The sequence below is a fragment of the Notamacropus eugenii genome, chromosome 3 (genome assembly GCF_028372415.1).
Source record: "Notamacropus eugenii isolate mMacEug1 chromosome 3, mMacEug1.pri_v2, whole genome shotgun sequence".
Taxonomy (NCBI): domain Eukaryota; kingdom Metazoa; phylum Chordata; class Mammalia; order Diprotodontia; family Macropodidae; genus Notamacropus; species Notamacropus eugenii.
In genome coordinates this window covers 191,933,731-191,955,693 of record NC_092874.1, presented here as the reverse complement: position 1 = coordinate 191,955,693, position 21,963 = coordinate 191,933,731, and the positions used below count along the sequence as shown (strand labels likewise).

Below are 21,963 nucleotides of genomic sequence, written 5' to 3'. Positions count from 1 at the left end.
CCTCACTCCCAGATGCTCGAGCCCACCCCCCACCCCCCACATCCTCTTTCTCTCTCCCCCATTCCCAGATGCTAGAGTCCACTCCCACCACCCTCCATCTCCCCCTCCCCCTCTCTCCCCCATTCCCAGATGCTCGAGCCCACCCCCTCCATTTCCCCCTTCTCCTCCCCTCCCCCCATTCCCAGATGCTCGAGCCCACCTCCCATCACCCCCTCTCTCGGTGAGCCCCCGCTAGTCAGCACTTCGGCCCCCTCATCCGTCCAACCAAGAGGCAGAACAGAGAAAGAGGGTCGAGGGGGTTGGGGGGGAGGGGGAGGAACTGGGGCCCAGCCTGGCCGAGGGAGGCCTAAGAGCTGCGTCGCCATGGCAACGGGCCCGGGCAGGAAACGAGGGAAGCGAGGGAGGGAGGGAGGAGAGGAGAGGAGAGGGAGAGGAGTGGAGGGATCGGGCTGCCCCGGAAGCACCTCCTCCACCAGGCCCCCTCTCCTCCATCCCCAGCCTGCCAGCCCACCCGCCCCCTCCTCCCCGCTTGGCAGGAAGTGACAGGGCCCTGGAGGGAGCCCCGGAGGCCGGAGCGGAGCTGCCGCCAGTGCCCGCTGCCCGGCCCGGCCCCGGCCGAGGAGGAGCAGGAGGAGGAGCCCGGCGGGCGGGCGGGCGCGCTGCGGCCGGGACCGTCGCTCGGCCACCCCGCCCCCCTTCCCTCCAGGCTGGGGAGGGAGGAGGCGCGGAGCCCGCTGCCCCCGCCGCCGCCGCCGCGGAGCCGAGGCCCGCCCGGACCCCCCGCCCGCACCTCGGCCCCGGGGCTCCGTCCCCGCCCCCCCGGCGCCGGCGACTGGGGATTCCCCGACACCCGAGGTGGATGCGTCCCGGGAGGCCCCGGGGGCCGAGCCGGGCGTGAAGGTAACCGCCGCCGTCGTGAGGGCTCGGCCCCCGCACCGCCGCCGCCCCCTCCCCGGTCCTCGGGTCCGCTGCCTCCCGGGCCCCTGGGCCAGGCCGACCCCCGCCTCCTCCTCCTCCCCCGGCCACCTCCAGGGGGTCTGCCCCCCATTCATTTTCTGCCTCCAACTTTCGGGTTCCTGCGGTCCCTTGTCGGCCCCCGTCCCCCAGCCGTTTCCTAATCCTCTGCCTCTGCTCCCTCTCCCTCCTTCCCCCGACTCGGACTCCTGAGCGCCCCGAGGACCCCGGCGCGTTTGGCTTTCTTCCCTTCTCTTGACAGTGCCCCGGCCCCTTCGCACACACCCACCCGCGTCCGCCTGTCCTCCTTCGGGCTCTGTCTGTCCTGGGACATTTCCCTTGCAGCGGGGCTCCCGCCCGCCTCGTCCGCTCCGAGTTGGCTGTGCTGAACACGCTTGCACTTTCCTTTTTCATGTTCTGTCCTCAGCAGTAGTTTGGAGGTCCCAGAATTCAGGGGTCTTTGGAGCCTTCCCTGGTGCCCAGGCTGTAAGAAAGCCAGGAAAGGTGTGCGCCTTTTCACCGTTATGGATAGGCTTCGGAGGGCTTTAGGATCTCAGGTAGGAGGTGTAGAAGGCAGAGCAGGTCCCGGCGTGGTGCCACTCCGTTGACTTAAAGAGCACCCCCGATTTAACTGTGGATGGAAGCGGTGGGGAGGATCAGCCCTGCGGGGAGAGAGAAGAACGTCCCCAGAGCTCCTGTCATGGTCCTCTCTCTTGATTTTTATCAGTTTCCTAGGACCGCTCCTTATGGTTTCATTCAATAGAATGGAATCCCTGACAGCCCTCCGCAGGAAATCTGACTGGATCTCTTTCATTTCTGAGCCAAACAATGCTCTGCTGACCTTCCACTTCTTAGGAGGCGGGTCACCGCTTTCCTCACCTGTCCACATCAGGCAGAGGTGGTTGTAGATAGCCTCGACTCAGCGAGTTGAGTTCGGAAAAAGTGGTTTGCGAGCGCATGCATACTTCTTCCTTCTGTCCCTTTAACTGGTTTTTAGCAGCGTTTGGAAATCGCTTTAAGGAAAGAGCTTGAGACTAGGATAGGAGTCTGTAGAGTCAAATTCTGGTTTTGAATTTCCGCTAACTCACCTTGTGATCAGGGGTGAGGCCCTTCACCTCCTGAACCTTGTTTTCTCCATCTGTTAAGTGAGGGGGTTGAACTACTAGATGATGGTAGACTTTGGCATTACTTTTACATGTTTCAGTCCCAGGATTTTTAGAGGTTTTGTGTATTTGGTGGGGTAAAGGGAGGACTCTTTTAAAAAGTTAAAACACCAAACCTTATTCTCTTTTGAAATTTTCTTGGATATTTTTAATTTTCTTACATGGGTATGTGAAATTCTTATACAACATTGTTGGCAAGCCTTTTTAAAGATGGAGGAACTGAGGCATGAAGTGACATGCCTAAACTAGGATCAGAGCTAAAGATAGGCAAGGATTCAAGCTCTGATTCTTTCATTAATTTAACTTCTTGGCTTTAGGCAAGTAACTTAACCTTTCTATGCCCTAGTTTCTGCACTTGTAAAATAAAAAAAATAATATTTGCCCTGTCATCTCACTGAATCAAAATTAAAAGGTAGCAGGAGAAGGCTTTGAATTTTTTTTGCCTTCCTTTGGTATTGTTGCAATAAATTTCTTTACTAAAGACCATTGAGTTCCTCTTATCTATTGACAGCTTTGAGAAAAAACAGTATTTGGGAGATCTGTAACTTCAAAAGAGTACAGGAGTTTGGGGTGGAGGAGGGTAGATATAATGTCTCAGTACAGTGGAGAGTTGTGATTGGTAGTTATGGGAGTTCTAAGAATGTAGAAGGTGAAGGCCTAGCAAAGGAAGATTACTCTATTTTGGTTTTTTCCTGACCTAGAATAATAAGTGGAGGGGGGAGTGCTATTTTGGATTGGTTTATGACTTTACTGATTTTGCTTCCATCTAGGTCTCACATTCAGAGCATTAGCTTTGGGGCCCTGGATTGCTGTAATGGAAACTGAGAGTGAACAGAACTCCAACTCCACTAATGGGAGCTCCAGCTCAGGGGGCAGCGCTCGCCCCCAGATAGCTCAGATGTCACTATATGAGCGGCAGGCGGTGCAGGTAAGAAGGCTGTGCGTTGTGGGATGGGCAAGGACATAGCAAGATAGATAATCCATTACCTGGGCTTCCTCATTTGTAAAGCTAAGGGGCATAACTAGGTGATGTCTTTCAGTTTCAGAACTGTGTACTTTCTGTACTTCCAAAAAGATCTGGACAAGCAGAATACAAAGAATCAGAAGTAAGTGGTAGGGTCAGTGGCATTGCTCTATTCATGTAACTGTCTATTTCTGATGCTTATGTCAGATTTGGCATCTACTGACCTTGAGGAGCAAGGTGATAGAGTAGAATTGGTGTGGATTCAGATTCAAGCTCTGTTACTACCCATGTGACCATATCACTTGACCCTTCTGAGCCTCAATTTGCTCATTTATAAAATGAAGAGATTGGACTTTGTGACCTCTAAGGCCCATTCAGGCTCTGAAATTCTGTGATCTCGCTTCTATGTCATTTTGGATCATATGGTTACATTTACTGTGTCTCTTTTCATATTTTTGCACATGAAGTTTCTGTTATTTGTCATTGTTTGGAAGTGGAGTAACCTATATCTGTGATTATTGGAGCAAGTCATTACAGGTTCTGCAGTAGTCTGGGGTCATAATTATAAGCCTCGGTTATTATTGTACATTTTTAGAATGCCAGTTAATTGAAAAATCTGATTTCTAGAGTGCTAGGTTAAAAACATTTTACCACCTTTCAAATCAAATGAAATGATACAAGTAAATCCCTTTGCCAACTTTAATGACTCCATTAATATCCATTGTTACTATTATTGTTATCTCCTCTTCTCTCACTTGATGTTACATTGCCTTCCTGGGAACCATGGCTTTGGTTTTTAATCTCCTTCTCCTAAAATGCCCTCACCTACTGTTTATTTCCCCCTTAGAATATCCTCTTTTCCTTTCTATAGTAGAGAGGCAGAGATCTCAGTTTGAGAAATATGGATTTGTATGAGTTTTCACTGTTCTCCTTTTTGACATACCAACTTGGACAGCTTGGTACAGCTTGTACCCATTGCTTCACGTAGAATATTGGTCCAAATAGAACAGTTACTCAATTCCTCAAGGACAAAACCAGCTTGCTGTTGTATATATCCCTGGCTTCCACCTCTACCTGGCCTCTCCTTTTCTAACTGACTCATAGCAGCACAGATAGATTAGGAGTCAGCAGTTCCCCATTCTGAGTGACTTTGTTTCTTTCAGGCCCTGCAAGCACTACAGAGACAGCCTAATGCAGCCCAGTACTTCCACCAGTTCATGCTTCAGCAGCAGCTCAGCAATGCCCAGCTGCACAGCCTGGCTGCCGTCCAGCAGGTGAGAGGTCAGCAGCCAGCTGGCCCAAGAGGGAGGGGACAGGCACCACAGGTGGGTAGGGGGGACTTGTGAAGAGCATTGCATATACACCAAGTAGGGCTGGGGATAGAGTCTCTCCTCTGTCTCTTGTCCTCCTTTGGGGGAGGGGGAATCCTTTGACACTGCTAGAGTCTTGAGTCAGTGGAGAGCCAGCCCAAGAGTTAGAATTTCTAAGGTCTCATCTCAGTACTGATTCATGATGTAACTTTACAAGAGGGCCTTCTGATCCTAAGTTTTACTTATCTAAGAAGTGGAAATAAGAATATTGACATCTTGTGTGCCCCACTGAGGCTGTAGAAGGTCATCATAGTTGCACATGTAAAACTGCTTTGCAACAACCAAAACAAAAGGTGAGAATACCTTCTGTCTACATACTCTGTAATAAAAGCTCTCTATCCTCACCAGGGATTATTTGTATACTTATATGTGTCATTTGTTATTGGAAGACTCAGGGTCTTTCCTCGTCTCTGTGCTCTCTCTTCTTTCTTTTGTTCTACGCAGGCTACAATTGCAGCCAGTCGACAAGCCAGCTCCCCAAGCACCAGCACACCCCAGCAGACCACTACTACTCAGGCCTCAGTAAGTACTCCTTCCCACTAGGGGACCTGATATAGCACTTCCAGTGTTTGAGAAAGGGAAAGGTAGAGGAGGGAATAAGCATTTACTAGGTGCCCCCATGTGCCCATAAGTGCTAAGCACTTTACAAATATGATCTCACTTAATTCTCACAATAACTTTGGGAGGTCAGTACAACATATATGGGGAAACCAAGGTCAACGATGGTTAAGTGGCTTGCTTAGGGCCACATAGCTATTAAGTGCACAACGCTGGATTTGAACTCAGGGTCTTACTGATCTAGGGCCTAGCAATATCCACTAAGATACCTTGCTATCTCTGTTTGAGTTTGGGAACCTAGCCAATTCAGGCTAATAACAAAGGCTTTCTTCTCCTTTATAGAAAATAAGAACAAGGAGATGAGTTATTTGAATCTGTCTTTATAGCAGACATAAATAATGAGAAAAATGAAACTAGGGGGAAATATCTATCCCTGGGATGTGACCAGCACTCAGAGTAGCCCTGTGAGGAAAGGCTACTGTCCTGTGCTTCTCTGACCAGGAGTACAGTGTGCAGAATCTAATGGCTGATAGCAAATGATGTCTTGGACCTGCAGAATGTGAGGTGACAAGCAAGTAGTAGTGTGCCTCCTCAGCCTTGTATCCATGAGGAGTCATGATCCTCCTTTCCTTTGACCCTGCCTGAGGGGGTATGTGCTCTGGGGGAAGATGACCTAATCTTGATTGTAATGCTAGATTTATTAGAAGGGAAACATGAGGGTTGCTGTCCCCTTTAAATCTTCTCAACCATCCATAGGTCTTGTTCTTTTTCTATCACACAGATCAATCTGGCTACCACATCTGCCGCTCAGCTCATCAGCCGTTCTCAGAGCGTGAGCTCCCCCAGTGCTACTACTCTTACCCAGTCTGTGCTCCTGGGGAATACCACCTCTCCACCCCTCAACCAGTCTCAGGCTCAGATGTATCTTCGGGTAAGCTACTATACATAACCACCATCCATGCAGGAACACCCTGGTCTGTCTATTTAGCAAGAACTTGGGCTGAAACTGGGAACCGAGATTTGTCACGTCTTTTGATCTTGGTCTCCCAGATGTCTTGGGAGAAGCTGCTCTGTTTTCCTTGCCTTTCTTTATCCTAGGAGTAATTACTGATCTCTGTAGTCCCCATATACATAACAGAATGCTTTGAGATCCCAAAATGGAAGGTGCTAGACCAGGGCTAAAGGATAAGTTTTTTGCTAAAGTTATAGTAACAGTTTCTTGTTTAATAATCAACCCAGTGTTAAAATGTTGGTATGAGAAGAAATCCATACCTCCTCACCTATACCTTATAATCTCTGAAAATTCTAGCAGATTGTCATATCTCAGTCCATTTTCCAGTTGTACTTATTTTAAATCTTTGATGTCTTGACCAATTCATTTCTTAAATACATGAGTCCCTGGTTCTGGTTTCTTGCTATAAATCCAGTTTTCTATACACTAATTAAATATTGAGAATGAAAGGGCCAAAATAGAAAGAGCCAGGCTTAGCTACTTCATCAGTTGTTTCTGTTTTATCTTGTGTTCTCTGTTTCTTTTCTTCTTTTTTCCCTTCTGTCTCTTACTCACCTCTCCTCCATTCTTGTTCTTCTGCTGTCTTTGCCAGCCACAGCTGGGTAACCTGTTACAGGTGAACCGGACCCTGGGTCGGAATGTGCCCCTGGCATCCCAGCTCATCCTTATGCCTAATGGGGCTGTGGCTGCTGTCCAGCAGGAAGTGCCCAGTGCTCAGTCTCCAGGAGTGCATACAGATACAGATCAGGTTAGTAATGACTATTTCAGTTGAGGAGAGTCAATGTCAGCAGGCATTTATTAAGGGCCTCCTATAGGCCAGAGACTCTGCCAGGTGCTGGGCATAAAAGGGCAAAAAGTGAAGTCATCTCTGCCCTCCTGGAGCAGAGTTCTATCCTGAATTCTAACAGGAAGCAAAACTTATGCATATTACATAAAACACACAGAAAGCAGAGAAAGAGAAACTACTATCAGGGAGCATGACCAAGAAAGACCTTATGGGAGCTGGCGCTTGAGAATAAAATCAGAGTTTCCAAAAAGCAGAGGTGAGGAGGAAATGTATTCCAGATGTCAGAGACAGGAACTAGAATATTAGCGACAAACAGCTGGAAGGCCAGTTTGGCTGGACTCTGTGCTATAGAGATAAGGAGATTGGAAGAGGTCGTAAAGAGTTTTAGATGTCAAACAGAAGATCTAGAAATACTGGGGTGACACTGAAGTTTATTGAATAGGGATGTGACACAGTCAGACTTGCATTTGGAAAGATCACTTTAGCTGCTGTGGAAGATGGAAAGGAGGGAGAATCTTGAGGCAGAAGGATAGACTGGAAATCATTATTGCTACTATTGCCATAGGAAAGGCAAGAGCTGATGAGGACCTGGACTAGAGGGCTGCCATGTAAGTGGAGAGAAGGAGATGGATTGCAAGATATGGAGGTAGACATTAAAAGATATGGCACAGGAGAGTGAGTGTGACAGATAAACGTGAGAAGTCAAGGATGATGCCAAGGCTGTGAATTGGATAAGTAGACGTTTAGCCGTGCCCTTGACAGAAATTGGAAATTTGAGAAATCACATGGACTTAGGGGAAAAATGAGTTTTGTTTTAGACCTGTTGAGTTAGAAATGCCTCTGAAACTGGGAGGAATTTGTACTTGATGAGTATGCAACAGGGATTATGATCACTGAATAGAGGAATAGTTGTAGAAGTGATTTCAGGAACATGAGTCTGACAGTACTGCCCAGGAAGAATTAAAGGAGAAGGAGATGGAAGGTAAAGAAACTAGTGAGAATCCTGTTGGAGTAATCCAAGTTTAAGGTGATGAGGGAGGTAGCATGGAGATGGAAGTGGCAAAAAAGACTTCTGTTTGGAAGAAAGACCATAGCACTTGGTAATATTAATATAGGGGTGAGGGCTTTGTCGTGTGGAGGAGAGATTAACTCCAGAAGGAAGAGCAAGTTCTAGTGGGTAGAGGTTTCAGAGAGGCAGATTCTGGCTCATAGAGAAAACTGTGTCATCATCGTCATCGTTGTCAAACATTTATGACATACCTGCTATGTTCTAAGGCCTGAGGATACAGATAAAGTAAAAGACATGATCCTTGCCTTCAGGAAGCTAACATTCTAAGAGGGAGAGATAATCCACACAATCAAAGAGGGGGAGATATCCTGCAAAAAACTGCATATCTATAGTATAAATGGCACATAATCTCAGAGAGAAGGCAATAGCAGCTGACTATTTTTTTTTTCCTGGAGGCAGTCAGGGTTAAGTGACTTACCCAGGGTCACCCAGCTAGTATCTCAGACTGGATTTGAACTCAGGTCTTCCTGACTCCTAGGCCAGTGCTCTTGTTTCCTGCACCAATTAGCTGCCCCTAGTAGCAACTGAATTTTTTTTTTTTTTGGATAAAATTTTGCAGTAGGATTTTTTTTTTTAAATAATTTCTTTGTTTTCAGTTTTCTACAATCACTTCCATAAGTCTTAAATTTTCTTCCCCTTCGATCCTCCCTCCCTCTCCAAGATGGCATGCAATCTTATATGGGTTCTACACATACATTCTTGTTAAATACATTTTCACCTTAGTCATGTTGTATAGAAGAATTAAAATGAATGAGAGAAACCATGAGAAAAAACAAAACATAACACAAGAGAAAATATTCTATTTCATTCTGCATTCCAATTCCATAGTTCTTTCTCAGAATGTGGAAGGTGTTTTGCCTCGAGTCCATTGGGAATGTTTTAGGTCCTTGCATTGCTGTGAAGGGCTAAGTCTACCAGAAAAATTCCTCACACATTGTGGTTGTTACTGTGTACAGTATTCTCCTGGTTCTGCTCCGTTTACTCAGCATCAGTTCATAGAAGTCTTACCAGACCTCTCTGAAGTCTTCCTTTTCATCATTTCTTATAGCACAATAGTATTCCATTACATTCATAATGGCTTGTTCAGCCATTCCCCAATTGATGGGCATCCCCTCGATTTCCAGTTCTTGGCCACCACAAAGAGAGCTGCTATAAATATTTTTGTACATGTGGGATCCTTTCCCATTTCTGTGATCTCTGGGATACAGTCCCAGAAGTGATATTGCTGGGTCAAAGGGTATGTACATTTTTGTAGCCCTTTGAGCATAGTTCCAAATTGCTCTCCAGAATGGTTGGGTCAGCTCACAGCTCCACCAACAATGAATTAGTGTTCCAACTCTCTCACATATTCTCCAACATTTATCATCTTTCTGTTTTGTCATGTTAGCCAATCTGATAGGTGTGATATGGTACCTCAGAGTTGTTTTGATTTGCATCTCTCTAATCAATAGTGATTTTAGAGCATTTTTTCATATGACTATAGATAGCTTTAATTTCTTCCTCTGAAAACTCCCTGTTCATATCCTTTGACTATTTATCAATTGGGGAATGACTTGTATTCTTCTAAATTTGACTCAGTTCTTTACATATTTTAGAAATGAGGCTTTTATCACAGATACTAGTTGCAAAAATTCTTTGCCAGTTTTCTGCTTCCCTCTTAATCTTGGCTGCATTGGGTTTATGCAAAAACTTTTCAATTTAATGTAATCAAAATTATCCATTTTGCACTTCATAATGTTCTCTATCTCTTGCTTGGTCATCAATTTCTCCATTCTCCATAAATCTGACAGATACACTATTTTTTGCTCCCTAATTTGTTTATAGTATCAATCTTTATACCTAGATCATGTATGCATTTGGACTTTATTCTTGTGTACAGTTTCAGGCATTTGTCTATGCCCAGTTTCCACCACCCTGTTATCCAGCTTTTCCTGCAGTTTTTGTCAAACAGTGAGTTCTTATCCCAGAAAGTAGGGTCCTTGGGTTTATCAAACAGTAGATGACTATATTCTTTGACTACTGTGTCTTGAGTACCTAATCTGTTCCACTGGTCTGCTCCTCTATTTCTTAGCCAGTACCAAGTGGTTTTGCTGATTGCTGCTTTATAATACAATTTGAGATTTGGTAGGGATAGGCCACCTTCCCTAGCATTTCTTTTCATTAGTTCCCTTGATATTCTAGATCTTTTGTTCTTCCAGATGAATTGTGATATTATTTTTTCTAGCTCTAGAAAATAATTATCTGGTAGTTTGGTTGGTATGGCACTGAATAAGTAAATTAATTTAGATAGAATTGTCATTTTTATTATATTAGCTCAGCCTACCCACGAGCAACTGATATTTTTCCACTTACATGGATCTGACTTCATTTGTGCGAAAAGTATTTTGTAATTGTGTTCATATAGTCCCTGGGTTTGTTTTGGCAGGTAGACTCTCAGATATTTTATAGTGTCTACCGTAGCTTTAAATGAGATTTCTTTTTCTGTCTCTTGCTGTTGGCCTTTGTTAGTAATATATAGAAATGCAGATGATTTGTGTGGGTTTATTTTGTAATCTGCAACTTTGCCAAAGTTGTTTATTATTTCAGGTAGTTTTTTACTTGATTCTCTAGGATTCTCTAAGTATATCATCATATCATCTGCAAAGAGTGATAACTTTGTTTCTTCTTTACCTGTTCTAATTCCTTCAATTTCTTTTCTTATTGCTAAAGCTAACATTTCTTGTACCATATTGGTAACAGTGGTAATAATGGACATCTTGTTTCACCTCTGATCTTATTGGAAATGCATTTAGTTTATCCCCATTACATATAATGCTTGCTGATGGTTTTAGATAGATACTGCTTATTATTATATGGAAGGCTCCATTTATTCCTATGCTCTCCAGTGTTTTCAATAGGAATGGGTGTTGTATTTTGTCAAAAGCTTTTCTGCATCTATTGAGATAATCATATGGTTTCTGCTAGTTTTGTTGTTGATATGATCAGTAATGCTGATAGTTCTCCTAATACTGAACCAGCCCTGCATTCCTGGTATAAATGCTACCTGATCATAATGTATTATTCTCGTGAAAAGTTGTAATCTTTTTGCTAATATCATATTTAAAATTTTTGCATCTATATTCATTAGAGAAATTGATCTATAATTTTCTTTCTCTGTTTTGGCTTTTCCTGGTTTAGGTATTCTAAACATATTTGTATCATAAAAAGAATTTGGTAGGACTCCTTCTTCCCCACTTTTCCCAAACAGTTTATATGGTATTGGAATTAACTGTTCTTTAAATGTTTAATACAATTCCCTTGTAAAGCCATCTGGCCCTGGAGATATTTTCCTAGGGAATTCATTGGTGGCTTGTTCAATTTCTTTTTCTGAGGTGGGGTTATTTAAGTATTCAAATTCCTCTTCTGTTAATCTGGGCAATTTATATTTTTTTAAATATTCAACTGAATCTTTTTTTAATTTTTTATTTAATTTTTCATTTTTTTTTTTTTAGTTTCCAACATTCACTTTTATAAGATTTTGAGTTCCAAATTTTTTCTCCCTCCCTCCCAAGATAGCATCCAATCTGATATGATACATGTACAATCATATTAAACATATTTCCACATTAGCCATGTTGTGGAATAAGAATAATATATATTATATATATATATATATGTATATATATATATATATATATATATATATATATATATATATATATAATAAGAACAAAAGGAAAAACCACAAGAAATAAAAAAAAAGAAAACAATATGCTTCCATATGCATTCAGAGTCCATAGTTCTTTCTCTGGGTGTGGATAGTACATTCTATCTTGAATCTTTTGGAATTGTTTTAAGTCATTATATTGCTGAGAAGAACTAAGTCTAACAGAGTTGGTCATTGCACAGTGTTGCTGTTACTGTGTACAACCTTCTCCTGGTTCTGAGTAGCAGCTGAATCTTAAAGGAAACAAGGTGGGGTGCAAGGCGGAGATGAGAGAGAGCATACCAGGCATGAGGTGGGTATGAGTAAAGGTAAAGATTTGAGAGGACAATGGCATTTTTGAGGAACGGCAAGGCCAATGTCACTGGATTATTGAATGTGGGGAGGAGTGAAATGTAAGGGAACTGGAAAGGTAGTAAAAGGCAGGTTTGAAGGTCTTTAAAAACCATTAAGATTTTGTATTTGATCCAGAAGATAACAGAGAGCTACTAGAGTTTATTGAGTAAGGAGAGTGACATGGGCAGACCTGTAGAAAGATCACATTGGCAGTTGACTGGAGGATGGATTAAAGGGGAGAGAGACCAACCAACAGGTTATTGCAATAATCTAGGTGTGAAATGATAAGGGTCTGTACCAGGGTGATGACTGTCTGAGTGGAGGGAAGGGGGTATATATGAGAGCTATTATAAAAGTAAAAACTCTAAGACTTGGTAATAGATTGCATATATGTGGTGAGTGAGGAGTGGAGGATGATAAAGATCGTGAACCTGAGCATTTGGGAAGATGGTGGTACCCTGGAGAATAATAGAGACACTGACAAGTTAGGATGGCTTGGGAGAAGAGATAATGACTTCTGTTTGGGACATGTGTTTGAGGTGCTTCCAGAACATCCCGATAAACAGCTGGTGATGTGAGACTGGAGGTCAGAAGAAAGGTGAGAGCTGGATAAAAAGAGAAGCTGTCTTGAGAGAAATAGAGGTCCTTGTCACCGGAAGTCTTCCAGTAGGCTTCTTGTTGAAGATATCATGGATTGGACCAAATGACTTCTGGGGTCCTTTCTAACTGACATACTTTGGATCTATTATCTCAAAATTTCTAGCCTGGGATAAAGGAAGACAAATGTTTTGCTCTAGCCCTGGGGGGTTGAATTTATGATGTAGCAACTGCTTTTCTCCTTATTGACACCACAGATTCCTTAGAAGATGGAGAGATATTGGTTAGGCAATAATACAGTCAGATGGATTCAGAACTGGTTGGATGGCTAGGTTTGAAAAGTAGTTAGCAGTTCAGCATCTATGGTAAGAGGAACTGTGGAGATCTGTCCTTGGCCTCTTGTGCTGTTTAATGTTTTATCAGTGTCTTCAAAAGACATAGATGGTAAAAATTTGCAGATGAAAAGGGATAAATTTAATAAAATCTTTCATTTGGATAAAAAAAAAATCACCTCCACAAGAATAAGATGAAGAAGCATGGTTTAGCAATTGTTCTGAAAACAGTACTGAAAAAAGATCTGGGGGACTTGGTGGACTGCAAGCAAGCTCAATATGAGCCATTAATGTGATATGGCAACCGGAAAAAGCTCATGTGACCTCGGGCTACATTAGCTAGGTATAACTTCCAGCAATAGGGGGGATAATACATGTACCGATTTACTTTGCAATTGTAGATATCCTTTAGAGTGCTATGTTCAGTCTTGGACATTTGAGTTTAAGGTCATTGAAAGGCTGGAAAGAACCTAGAGGAAGGCAACCAGAATGGTGAAAGTCCTTGAGTTCATGACATATTAGGATTGGTTGAAGGAAATGGGCATATTTGGCCTACAGGGAAGGCTCATGAGGAGACAGTACAGCTATCTTAAGAGTATTGGAATTGCTTTAAGATCAAGGACAGACTAGATTAGTTCTGTTTAGCTCCAGAGCCCAGAACCAGGAGCAGTGGGTGGAAACTGCAAAGAGGCAAGTTTAGGTTTAATTGAGATTACTGCTAACGGTAGAATAGTTTGCCTTGAAAAGTGGTGGATCCTTCTTGACCCCACCCCTCTTGGAGGTTTTTCTTGGGGGAGGGGGGTGGAGAGAGACATTGGGGTTGAGCAACTTGCCCAGGGTCACCCAGCTAGGAAGTGTCTGAAGCCACATTTGAAGATGAGTCTTCCAGACTCCAGAGCTCTGCACTGTGTGGCGCCACCTAGCTGCCCCTGCTTGGAGATCTTAAAGCAGAGACTGGAAGACTTCCTTCCATTGATGGGTTGAACTGAGATGACTAATGAGTCCCCTCCAACTCCTATATTCTTTGACTTTCCTTAGTTCCCTCCTTTATGCCCAATCTACATTTTTCACTTCATGTTTTTCAGGTGCAGAACTTGGCAGTGAGGAGCCAACAGTCTTCAGCCCAGGGTCCCCAAATGCAGGGCTCTGCTCAAAAGGCCATTCCCCCCGGAGCCTCTCCCACCACAGGCCTTCCCCAAGCCACTGGCCAGCCTTTAGCTGTGGCTCAAGCTTCCTCTGGAGGGGCAGGCCAGTCCCTCAACCTCAGTCAAGCTGGTGGGAGCAGTGGGAATGGCATCCCAGGATCTGTGGGGCCGGGGGGTGGCCAGGCATCTGGGGGCCTGGGACAGGTGCCCTCTTCAGGGATGGGTGGAGGTGGGAGCTGCTCCAGGAAGGGTACTGGGGTGGTGCAGCCTTTGCCTGCAGCCCAGGCAGTGACAGTGAGCCAGGGCAGCCAGACAGAGGCAGAAAATGCAGCAGCCAAGAAGGCAGAGGTAGAGAGCAGTGGACAGCAGAGTGTGGGCATGAACCTCACCCGGACAGCTACACCTGCCCCCAGCCAGACCCTTATCAGCTCAGGTGAGCTATCTTGGCTCCGCAGGGTATCTGTTGAACAAAGACCTGTGGTTTTTTTCTCAGCAGAGGACTGGCTACTTTATTTCCCATTTGTTTAAAAGATTTATCAGACTACTCTTGATTGACCCTGTTGTAGCATGAGAAAAGAAATGAACATCCATTCATCCTATGTTATGCTAGTATTAATAAGAAAAATAATGCATACTGATTTGATGGGAACTCTACACCAAATACCAACCAGCTTCCAAGCTGCTCAGTTCTGGCTGCTTTACTGTGCAACCTTGCGTTGCCTTCCCCCTGTCTTAGGCTTAGGACAGACATTGGTTTGTACCAACTATGGCCAAGTGTTGGTTAGCAAATAGACGAAGTCTCTGCCCAGTGTGCCTGGATCTACTAGATTCAGGATTACTCATTACCTGGGAAGAGAAAAACTGTAGGTGAGCCCTGATTAGGCCTGCCCCTGATTTTCTGGGTGAAATAAGAAGTTCCCTGTTGCCCCTTGGATGTTGGTTTTTTCCAGGCTAACCTCAATTTTCTTGCCTTTTAAAGCAATTAAAAAGTTTACTGAGATGTTTTACTCTGAGATTTTAAGAAATATGGGTTAACAGCAATCGTTGAGCTAGCGTAGTGAACCTATATTTTAATGTTGCTAGATCTTGACAACCAAACAATGATAACAGAATAGGAGAAAAGGAAATAATAGTACTATGAAATCAAAGCAATAAAAATATATTATTTCTGGAATGTAGGTAGATGAGACGTAGCTCCATATACTTACCTTCTCTATGCCCTTTTTAGTGTTTAGTCCTCATCCCCTGTTTATTTAATATTAATATAGGTATCCTGAGCCTCAGTTGGAGGATGTGGGGAAGGCTATATTATCATAACTAATTGAGTGCGGATAAATCACTAAGAAAGAATGGAGAGTTGATTGTAGTGGTTAATAACTACATTTACATAGCACTTTTAATGCCATTTTTTTATAATTTTGATTATCTCTGTAAGATATACCATCCCTTTTCAAATGATTTTTGGGAATAGACAAATTTGATAATACCTAACTTGAAGCAACAGTATGGATAAGGTGACATCTAAAGGCACATCTCAGTCTATGATTTTTTTTATTATATGACCTCAAACTTTATTCTCCTGGGAGAAACGCTTTAGTTTGATCAAATTTTATTCTTTCCCTGTTCCCTTGCCCACCCTGGCCTCATTCCTCCAGCAACCTACACACAGATCCAGCCCCACTCACTGATCCAGCAACAGCAACAGATCCACCTGCAGCAGAAGCAAGTTGTAATCCAGCAGCAGATTGCCATCCACCACCAGCAGCAGTTCCAGCACCGGCAGTCCCAGTTGCTCCACACAGCTACCCATCTCCAGTTAGCCCAGCAGCAGCAACAGCAGCAGCAACAGCAAACGCAAACCCTCACTGCCCCTCCGCCACAAGTCCCGCCTCCCCAGCCAGCCCCACCCCCGCAGTCTCAGCAAGCTCAGACCCTGGTTGTCCAGCCTATGCTCCAGTCCCAGGCCCTTGCACTCCCCCCAGACTCTGCCCCTAAACCACCCATCCCCATCCAATCCAAGCTGCCTATGGCATCCATTAAGCCCCCTCAGTTAGGGCCTTCCAAGATGTCTGCTAGCCAGCAACCTCCACCACATATTCCGGTTCAAGTTGTGGGAAGCCGACAACCAGGTTCAGCCCAGGCACAGGCTTTAGGATTAGCACAGCTGGCAGCTGCTGTGCCAACTTCTCGGGGAATGCCAGGCACAGTGCAAGGAGTGGGCCAGACCCATGTAACCCCACCCTCCCAGGCTACTGGTACCCTGCAAGAGGTCCCTCCACCACTGGCCCCTGGGGTCAGCTTGACACCTATGCAGGGGACAGCACATGTGGTAAAGGGGGGAGCCGCTGCCTCACCAGTTGTGGCCCAGGTGCCTGCTGCCTTCTATATGCAGTCTGTCCAGCTGCCGGTGAGTGACATCTGAAAGTGAAAGGGATTTTATTTGGGGGGAGTTGGTAGGGGAAAGACCTGGGTTACAAAGGGGATATTTCCCTTTTAAGATGGAAGAGTTGCTCAGAGATGAGGGATACTGCTGCTTTTCTGGTCCTGATGGTAGAAGGAATCTAATATTAATGTAAGCAGTGTTCAAACTCCATATCCCCAGTAGTCAGTTTTCTAAGCAACAATTCTGTTTAACCCACTCTAAGGTAGGCAGGAGTACTGGGACAAACCAGAACATAGAAGTGAACTCCTAGGTTGATCTCAGAAATGGCCCAGACTGGGGACAAGGGGGAGGACCCAGAAAGGAATACTTTAATTAGAGAATTGAGAGCTGATGAGGTATTACCTTAAATGAATGGGAATGTTCATAATCCTGTATTGTCCTTCATCTTTGGGTTCTTTCCCGTTTTCTTTCTCGTTTCCTCATTATAAAGGGCAAACCCCAGACTCTGGCTGTTAAGCGAAAGGCTGAATCTGAGGGAGATAGAGAAGAAGCTTCCTCCATAAACACTATGCTTCCTGCCAAGTCACCAATTGTAGAGAGTCCCAAAACCCTGGAAGAAAAGGGCAGCCTTGCAGGTGAGATGACAGGGTTTACTGGCAATTTCTGACTGGACAGATCCCCAAAACTGGTAATCTGGGTTATGACAACCTAGTGAATCCACTACTGTGGCAGACAAAATTGAAGGAACCATTTTATTGTTCTTATATCTGTTTCTTATGTATGTATTTTGTTTTCTAGAGAAAGCCGAGCCACTGGTCAACATGGTCCCTAACACTCCTAGCAGTGACTTAGCAGTCTCAACTCCCACTCCATCAGCACCAACCCCTACGCTGGCTGTGATGTCTCGACAGATGGGTGACTTGAAGCCCCCACAGGCCATTGTGAAACCTCAAATCCTGACCCACATCATTGAAGGCTTTGTCATCCAGGAAGGGGCAGAACCTTTCCCGGTGAGGGAGTTAGGGTCAAGTAATTTAGAACTGCAAATTACAGTTTGCTCCCCCTAAGTAAAAGGTAGTTGTTCCCCCAGTTGGAATGTATGAACCTGTGTTGAGGAAGAGTACACATCCCAGAGTTCATTAGCCCTGGACTTAGAGTTAATGAACTTGTGCTTGAATCCTGGCACTGGCACTGTGGGGCCTTGGGCATAGCATTTAACCTGTCTGGGCCTTATTTTCCTCAACTGTAAAATTAGGGGAGAAGACTAAATGATCTAAGGTTCCTTCTGGCTCACAATATATGATCCTGTATAAGCTGGAGAGAAACAAACACATGATGGAGATGGGAAGATGAAAGAAAAAATTCTTAGAATTAAGATTGGGTCTCTGGAAATCATATAATCTAACCTTTTGATTTTACAAAGGTGAAAGTGTTGCCCAAGGTTATTCAACTAGTTAGTGGCAGAGCTAAGACTTAACTGATTCCCAGTCCAGATATCTCACTGTACCATAGGCAAAGGTCAAGAAAAGTATGAAAAGAAATAGGGTGCTAGAAAGAATGTTCATCTGTTCTCCAGTGTCTCCATGAAGACCTGGGGACTTTTGATTGTCCCACCTGTTCTGGAAAAGTGATCTTCTCTGGTTTGACTCTGTAGCTAGCTTAAGGGTATAAGAACCTTACAGAGGGATATCCTTAAAAAGAATTGTAAAGGGAGAAGGAAGGGAAATGAGCCAACTAATTATGTTGCCACTTACAGGTGGGCTGTTCTCAGCTCTTAAAGGAGTCTGAGAAGCCATTACAGACAGGGGCTCCTGTAGGGTTGAATGAAAGCCAACCAGGAGGCCCCCTAGGAGGAGACAGTATAACTTCAGGTGAGTATGGCTATGAAGACCCCTTTTTATGGAAAGAGGTTCATGGTGGTGGGTGTGGACTAATTTACTAGCTCTCTTTAGGGGTTTTATTAATCTTTGGGGGGAAGGGTCTCATACTCTTTTGGGTTTTTCCTTCTCAGCCAGCAAGTGAAAGGAAAAGCAGAGGTAGGGATGGGGGCTGGAGGATGTAAATGAAGAAAAGGATGATGAAAACATCCCAAGTGGCAATGACCCATATCCTCAAAGAACAGTTTCGATGGGGAACTATCAAAGAGTTCCCAGTTGCGCTACTTAGGGACTGAGAGCTGGATTACTGAGGCATCTGAGGGTCAGCTTTTGGGGCTTGGGGTGTCTTGGTGGCAGTAGTGATAGCCTGTACCTCAGCATTTCTCTGTTCTTTAGAACTGGATAAGAAAACCAATCTGCTGAAGTGTGAGTACTGTGGAAAGTATGCTCCAGAGGAGCAGTTCCGTGGCTCCAAGAGATTCTGCTCCATGACATGTGCTAAGAGGTACTTAGCCCCCTAACCCTCCACAGTCCCTCCCCAGGACCTTTTCCCAGATGCTCTTTTAGCTCGTCCTCTCCTGTCTCCCTCTTCCTTTCCTTAACATTTAAAGTTGGAGTTTGTTTTATGTAGTCAGCATTTGTAGTGGGAAGCCCTACCCAGTCTTGACCTGCTCCTGTGCCTAACCCCCTACTCCCATAGGTACAATGTGAGCTGTAGCCACCAGTTTCGACTAAAGCGGAAGAAGATGAAAGAGTTCCAGGAGGCTAACTATGCCCGAGTGCGCCGGCGTGGGCCTAGACGGAGTTCCTCTGACATTGCCCGGGCCAAGATCCAGGGCAAGCGACATCGGGTGAGGTTCCCTTGAAGACCACTGAAAGTGACCACTGAGATGCCTACACCCCATCATGAAACCAATTTTCTTCCTATCCTTTACCCTCCCCTGCCCCTAAGTTCGAAGTCACTGCTGTTGAGTGTGCAGCCTCCCAACCCAGTGTTAGTCTGGATGAATAATGCCACTAGTTGCCTTCCCTCACTTCCCTGACATGGACTTTAGTTCTATTATTCCCCAGTTCTTTCACTATAATTTTTGCAGAGGAGATCTGGATCAGGTATATTGTGAAAAAGGAAAAACCTGAAAAATCAAAAAGCAACAATGTAGTAAAAACTGAAATTTGCCTGTAAAATAGAGCTGCCTTATGTGCATTTGGAGATTACTTCATACACGTGTATATCTCTTAGAAACATTCGAATGGCTCCTGGAATGTGGGAGATGCACATCATAATCCTGCTCTTATTTCTACCAATCCCTCTTCCTTATCTCTCGTCTTCCATAGGGCCAAGAGGATTCAAGCCGGGGCTCAGATAACTCTAGTTATGATGAAGCACTATCTCCCACATCCCCTGGGCCTTTATCAGTGAGGGCTGGTCATGGAGAACGAGACCTGGGAAATCCTAACACGGACCCCCTAACACCAGAGCTACATGGTATCAACCCAGTCTTCCTGTCCAGTAATCCCAGCCGCTGGAGTGTGGAGGAAGTCTATGAGTTCATCGCCTCTCTACAAGGTCAGACCCTACTGGTAACCCCTCCCCAGGGCCTGAAAGGTTAACCTAGATCTTGTTTTTAGAAAATATTCCTATACGGACCAGTGTCACAGTACTATAGTACAGTGTGTATATATAGTGTGGATAGCTGTTTTTCTTTATGGTTAATTATATTTCCCGTCAATAGCATGGTCTGGGGTTTCGAGGGGGTTAGGGGGAGATTGTGGCACTTCATCTAATTTCTTTCTCAGAAACTGGCTTGGCATTCTGCCAGGTTACAGAAAATAGTAGCAACTTTCCATTGTTTGAAAATTGTTGGGCTTCTCCTTTAATGGCTATTATTCTCCACAGCAGACCTGCTTTCCAATTTTTTTACTTAGTCATCACGAGCCTTTTGTACTGACTTAACCTTACAAAATGAAAATTTTGTCATATTTCTTGTAAGCAATGACTGGAAGTAATCACTCTATTTCACTGTAATGAGGGGATCACAGCCTCAGAAAAAAAGCTGTAATTCAAAAGCTTTTAAGGAAATAGCATGTTCTTCCCTGCCCTACCCCAAAGGACAAATCAACATAGGACACTTCCCTGGATGATCTGGTAGTACAGATATGAGCTCTGGGCCCAAGCAGTAGGTGCTCTTTGTGCTTAATATCAAATGTAAAACATTTCTCTCTGTGGACCCCTACAGAATAAGCTGTCCTAGGCTTTACCATTTTCATTAACTATGGTCAGTTCATCCTCGATCCTTGTTAAGCAGTCACAGCCAGTCGCCCTCTCACTCTACCCAAAGAACATGCCATCTCAGATCCCACGCTGTAGCACTGCACTTAGGATAAGTGAGTCCCATTCCAGCTTTGCCATTGCTTATCCTCAGTTCATCCATCACGCCCTGCCACTGTTCTGTCTGGGGCACTGTGAGGGCAAAGGAAATACTGTCTGCTATGCATCGGAAGCTCCTCAGCCTGACAATGGAAGGGGCATCCTGGGATGGAAATGATGGATGGCACAAGATGGGGCCGGGATGCTTGGAGGCTGCTGTGAAACAGGTGGGACAGTCCTGAGGGAGACAGGCCAGGTTATAGCCCCACTGCCTTCCAGTCCTTCCTTTTCCTCTCCATTCTCCACCCTTTACTCTTTTTTCTGGCTGGCTCCTGTTTTATAAAACTCTGCCTTCTTCTAGGATGCCAAGAGATTGCAGAAGAGTTCCGCTCCCAGGAGATTGATGGGCAGGCTTTGTTACTACTTAAAGAAGAACATCTCATGAGTGCCATGAATATCAAGTTGGGCCCAGCCCTCAAGATCTGCGCCAAGATCAATGTCCTCAAGGAGACCTAACAAACTCCTCCCACAGACTAGCCCAAAGTGGGCCCTCCCTTGCTGTCCAAGCTGCAACCTGCCGAGGACCAGCAGAGATCTGGGCAGGGGAGAAGAGGGAGCTGTCTTACTAGTGGGGAAGAGACAGGAAAAAGGAGTTTTCACCTACCCCCTGGTAAACTTTGCTGTTACCATATGGCAGCAGCTTTGACACTTCTCAGTTCTAGTTTATTTTTGAAAAATGGCTCCTCCCTCACCATCCCACCCTTCCCTATACCCCCAAATCTGTAAGACCTGGAGGGCAAGGGCTGTTCAGCTCTGTTCTAGATGATGAGTCCAGCCAGGACTTCAGTTCTACTGGGGGACTGTGGTAAGGCAAGGGCCTGACCAGGCATGGTGGAACAGGCAAGATCTGGGGTTGTTTCCCCTATTGGGGCAATAAGGGTAGAATTGTCTATGGTACTTCTCTCCCCAGACTGTACCACTGTAGCTGAGGCTGAGTCCCTTTTTCCTGAGTACCTCGAAGCTCCACCTGCTCTGTGGCAGGGCTGCTGACCCCTGAGAGTTGGCACATAACCTCCTGAGTTGCTGTAAGGACATACGGCATGTTTGTGGCTGGCACGTGTGTGGTTTTTCTTGTTCTTTTTTCTCCACCATTCATCTGTTGGCTTTGTTCTACTCTACCCACCCTTCTTCCTTTTCTTTCTACCTCTTCTCTCCCCTAGCTTTACAAGGCAGGAGTAAGAGTTGCTGGGGGCAGGAGTATAAGCACCTGCCTCAGACCCTGTTTCTTGTACAACAAAAATATCAAATATTTTTTTTCTTCCTTAGTAAAAGGATGAAAACTGGT

The 21,963-nt window shown here is 44.8% G+C and overlaps 2 protein-coding genes across 6 annotated transcripts in view; one reads left to right on the top strand and one right to left on the bottom strand.

The window, feature by feature from the left end:
* The window catches only part of LOC140531939 (uncharacterized), a 13,861-nt gene extending 11,948 nt beyond the window's left edge, over nt 1–1,913 (bottom strand). Inside the window, exons 1-2 of the mRNA XM_072650558.1 lie at nt 1,834–1,913; nt 200–1,359 (exon numbers count right to left, since the gene is read on the bottom strand). Coding sequence (XP_072506659.1) covers nt 200–1,359; nt 1,834–1,913 — 1,240 coding nt within the window. The remainder of the gene's footprint in view (nt 1–199; nt 1,360–1,833) is intronic.
* PHC1 (polyhomeotic homolog 1) lies at nt 738–21,963 on the top strand. Of its 5 annotated transcripts, XR_011977022.1 has the most exons (16): nt 777–900; nt 2,888–3,045; nt 4,245–4,406; nt 4,896–4,973; nt 5,791–5,940; nt 6,614–6,769; nt 13,931–14,423; nt 15,646–16,397; nt 16,864–17,008; nt 17,172–17,383; nt 18,130–18,244; nt 18,647–18,755; nt 18,951–19,101; nt 19,586–19,817; nt 20,674–20,845; nt 20,980–21,068. XR_011977022.1 is itself a non-coding variant. In XM_072653683.1 (15 exons), exons 2-15 carry the CDS (start codon nt 2,932–2,934, stop codon nt 21,132–21,134), a joined length of 2,973 nt encoding a protein of 990 aa, XP_072509784.1. In that variant the 5' UTR covers nt 738–900; nt 2,888–2,931; the 3' UTR covers nt 21,135–21,963. The 5 variants fall into 5 exon arrangements, 4 of the variants coding, with proteins under 4 accessions (XP_072509784.1, XP_072509783.1, XP_072509782.1 ...); XM_072653683.1 differs by lacking the exon at nt 20,674–20,845 and having other exon boundaries at nt 738–900; nt 4,245–4,355; nt 20,980–21,963; XM_072653682.1 differs by lacking the exon at nt 20,674–20,845 and having other exon boundaries at nt 738–900; nt 20,980–21,963.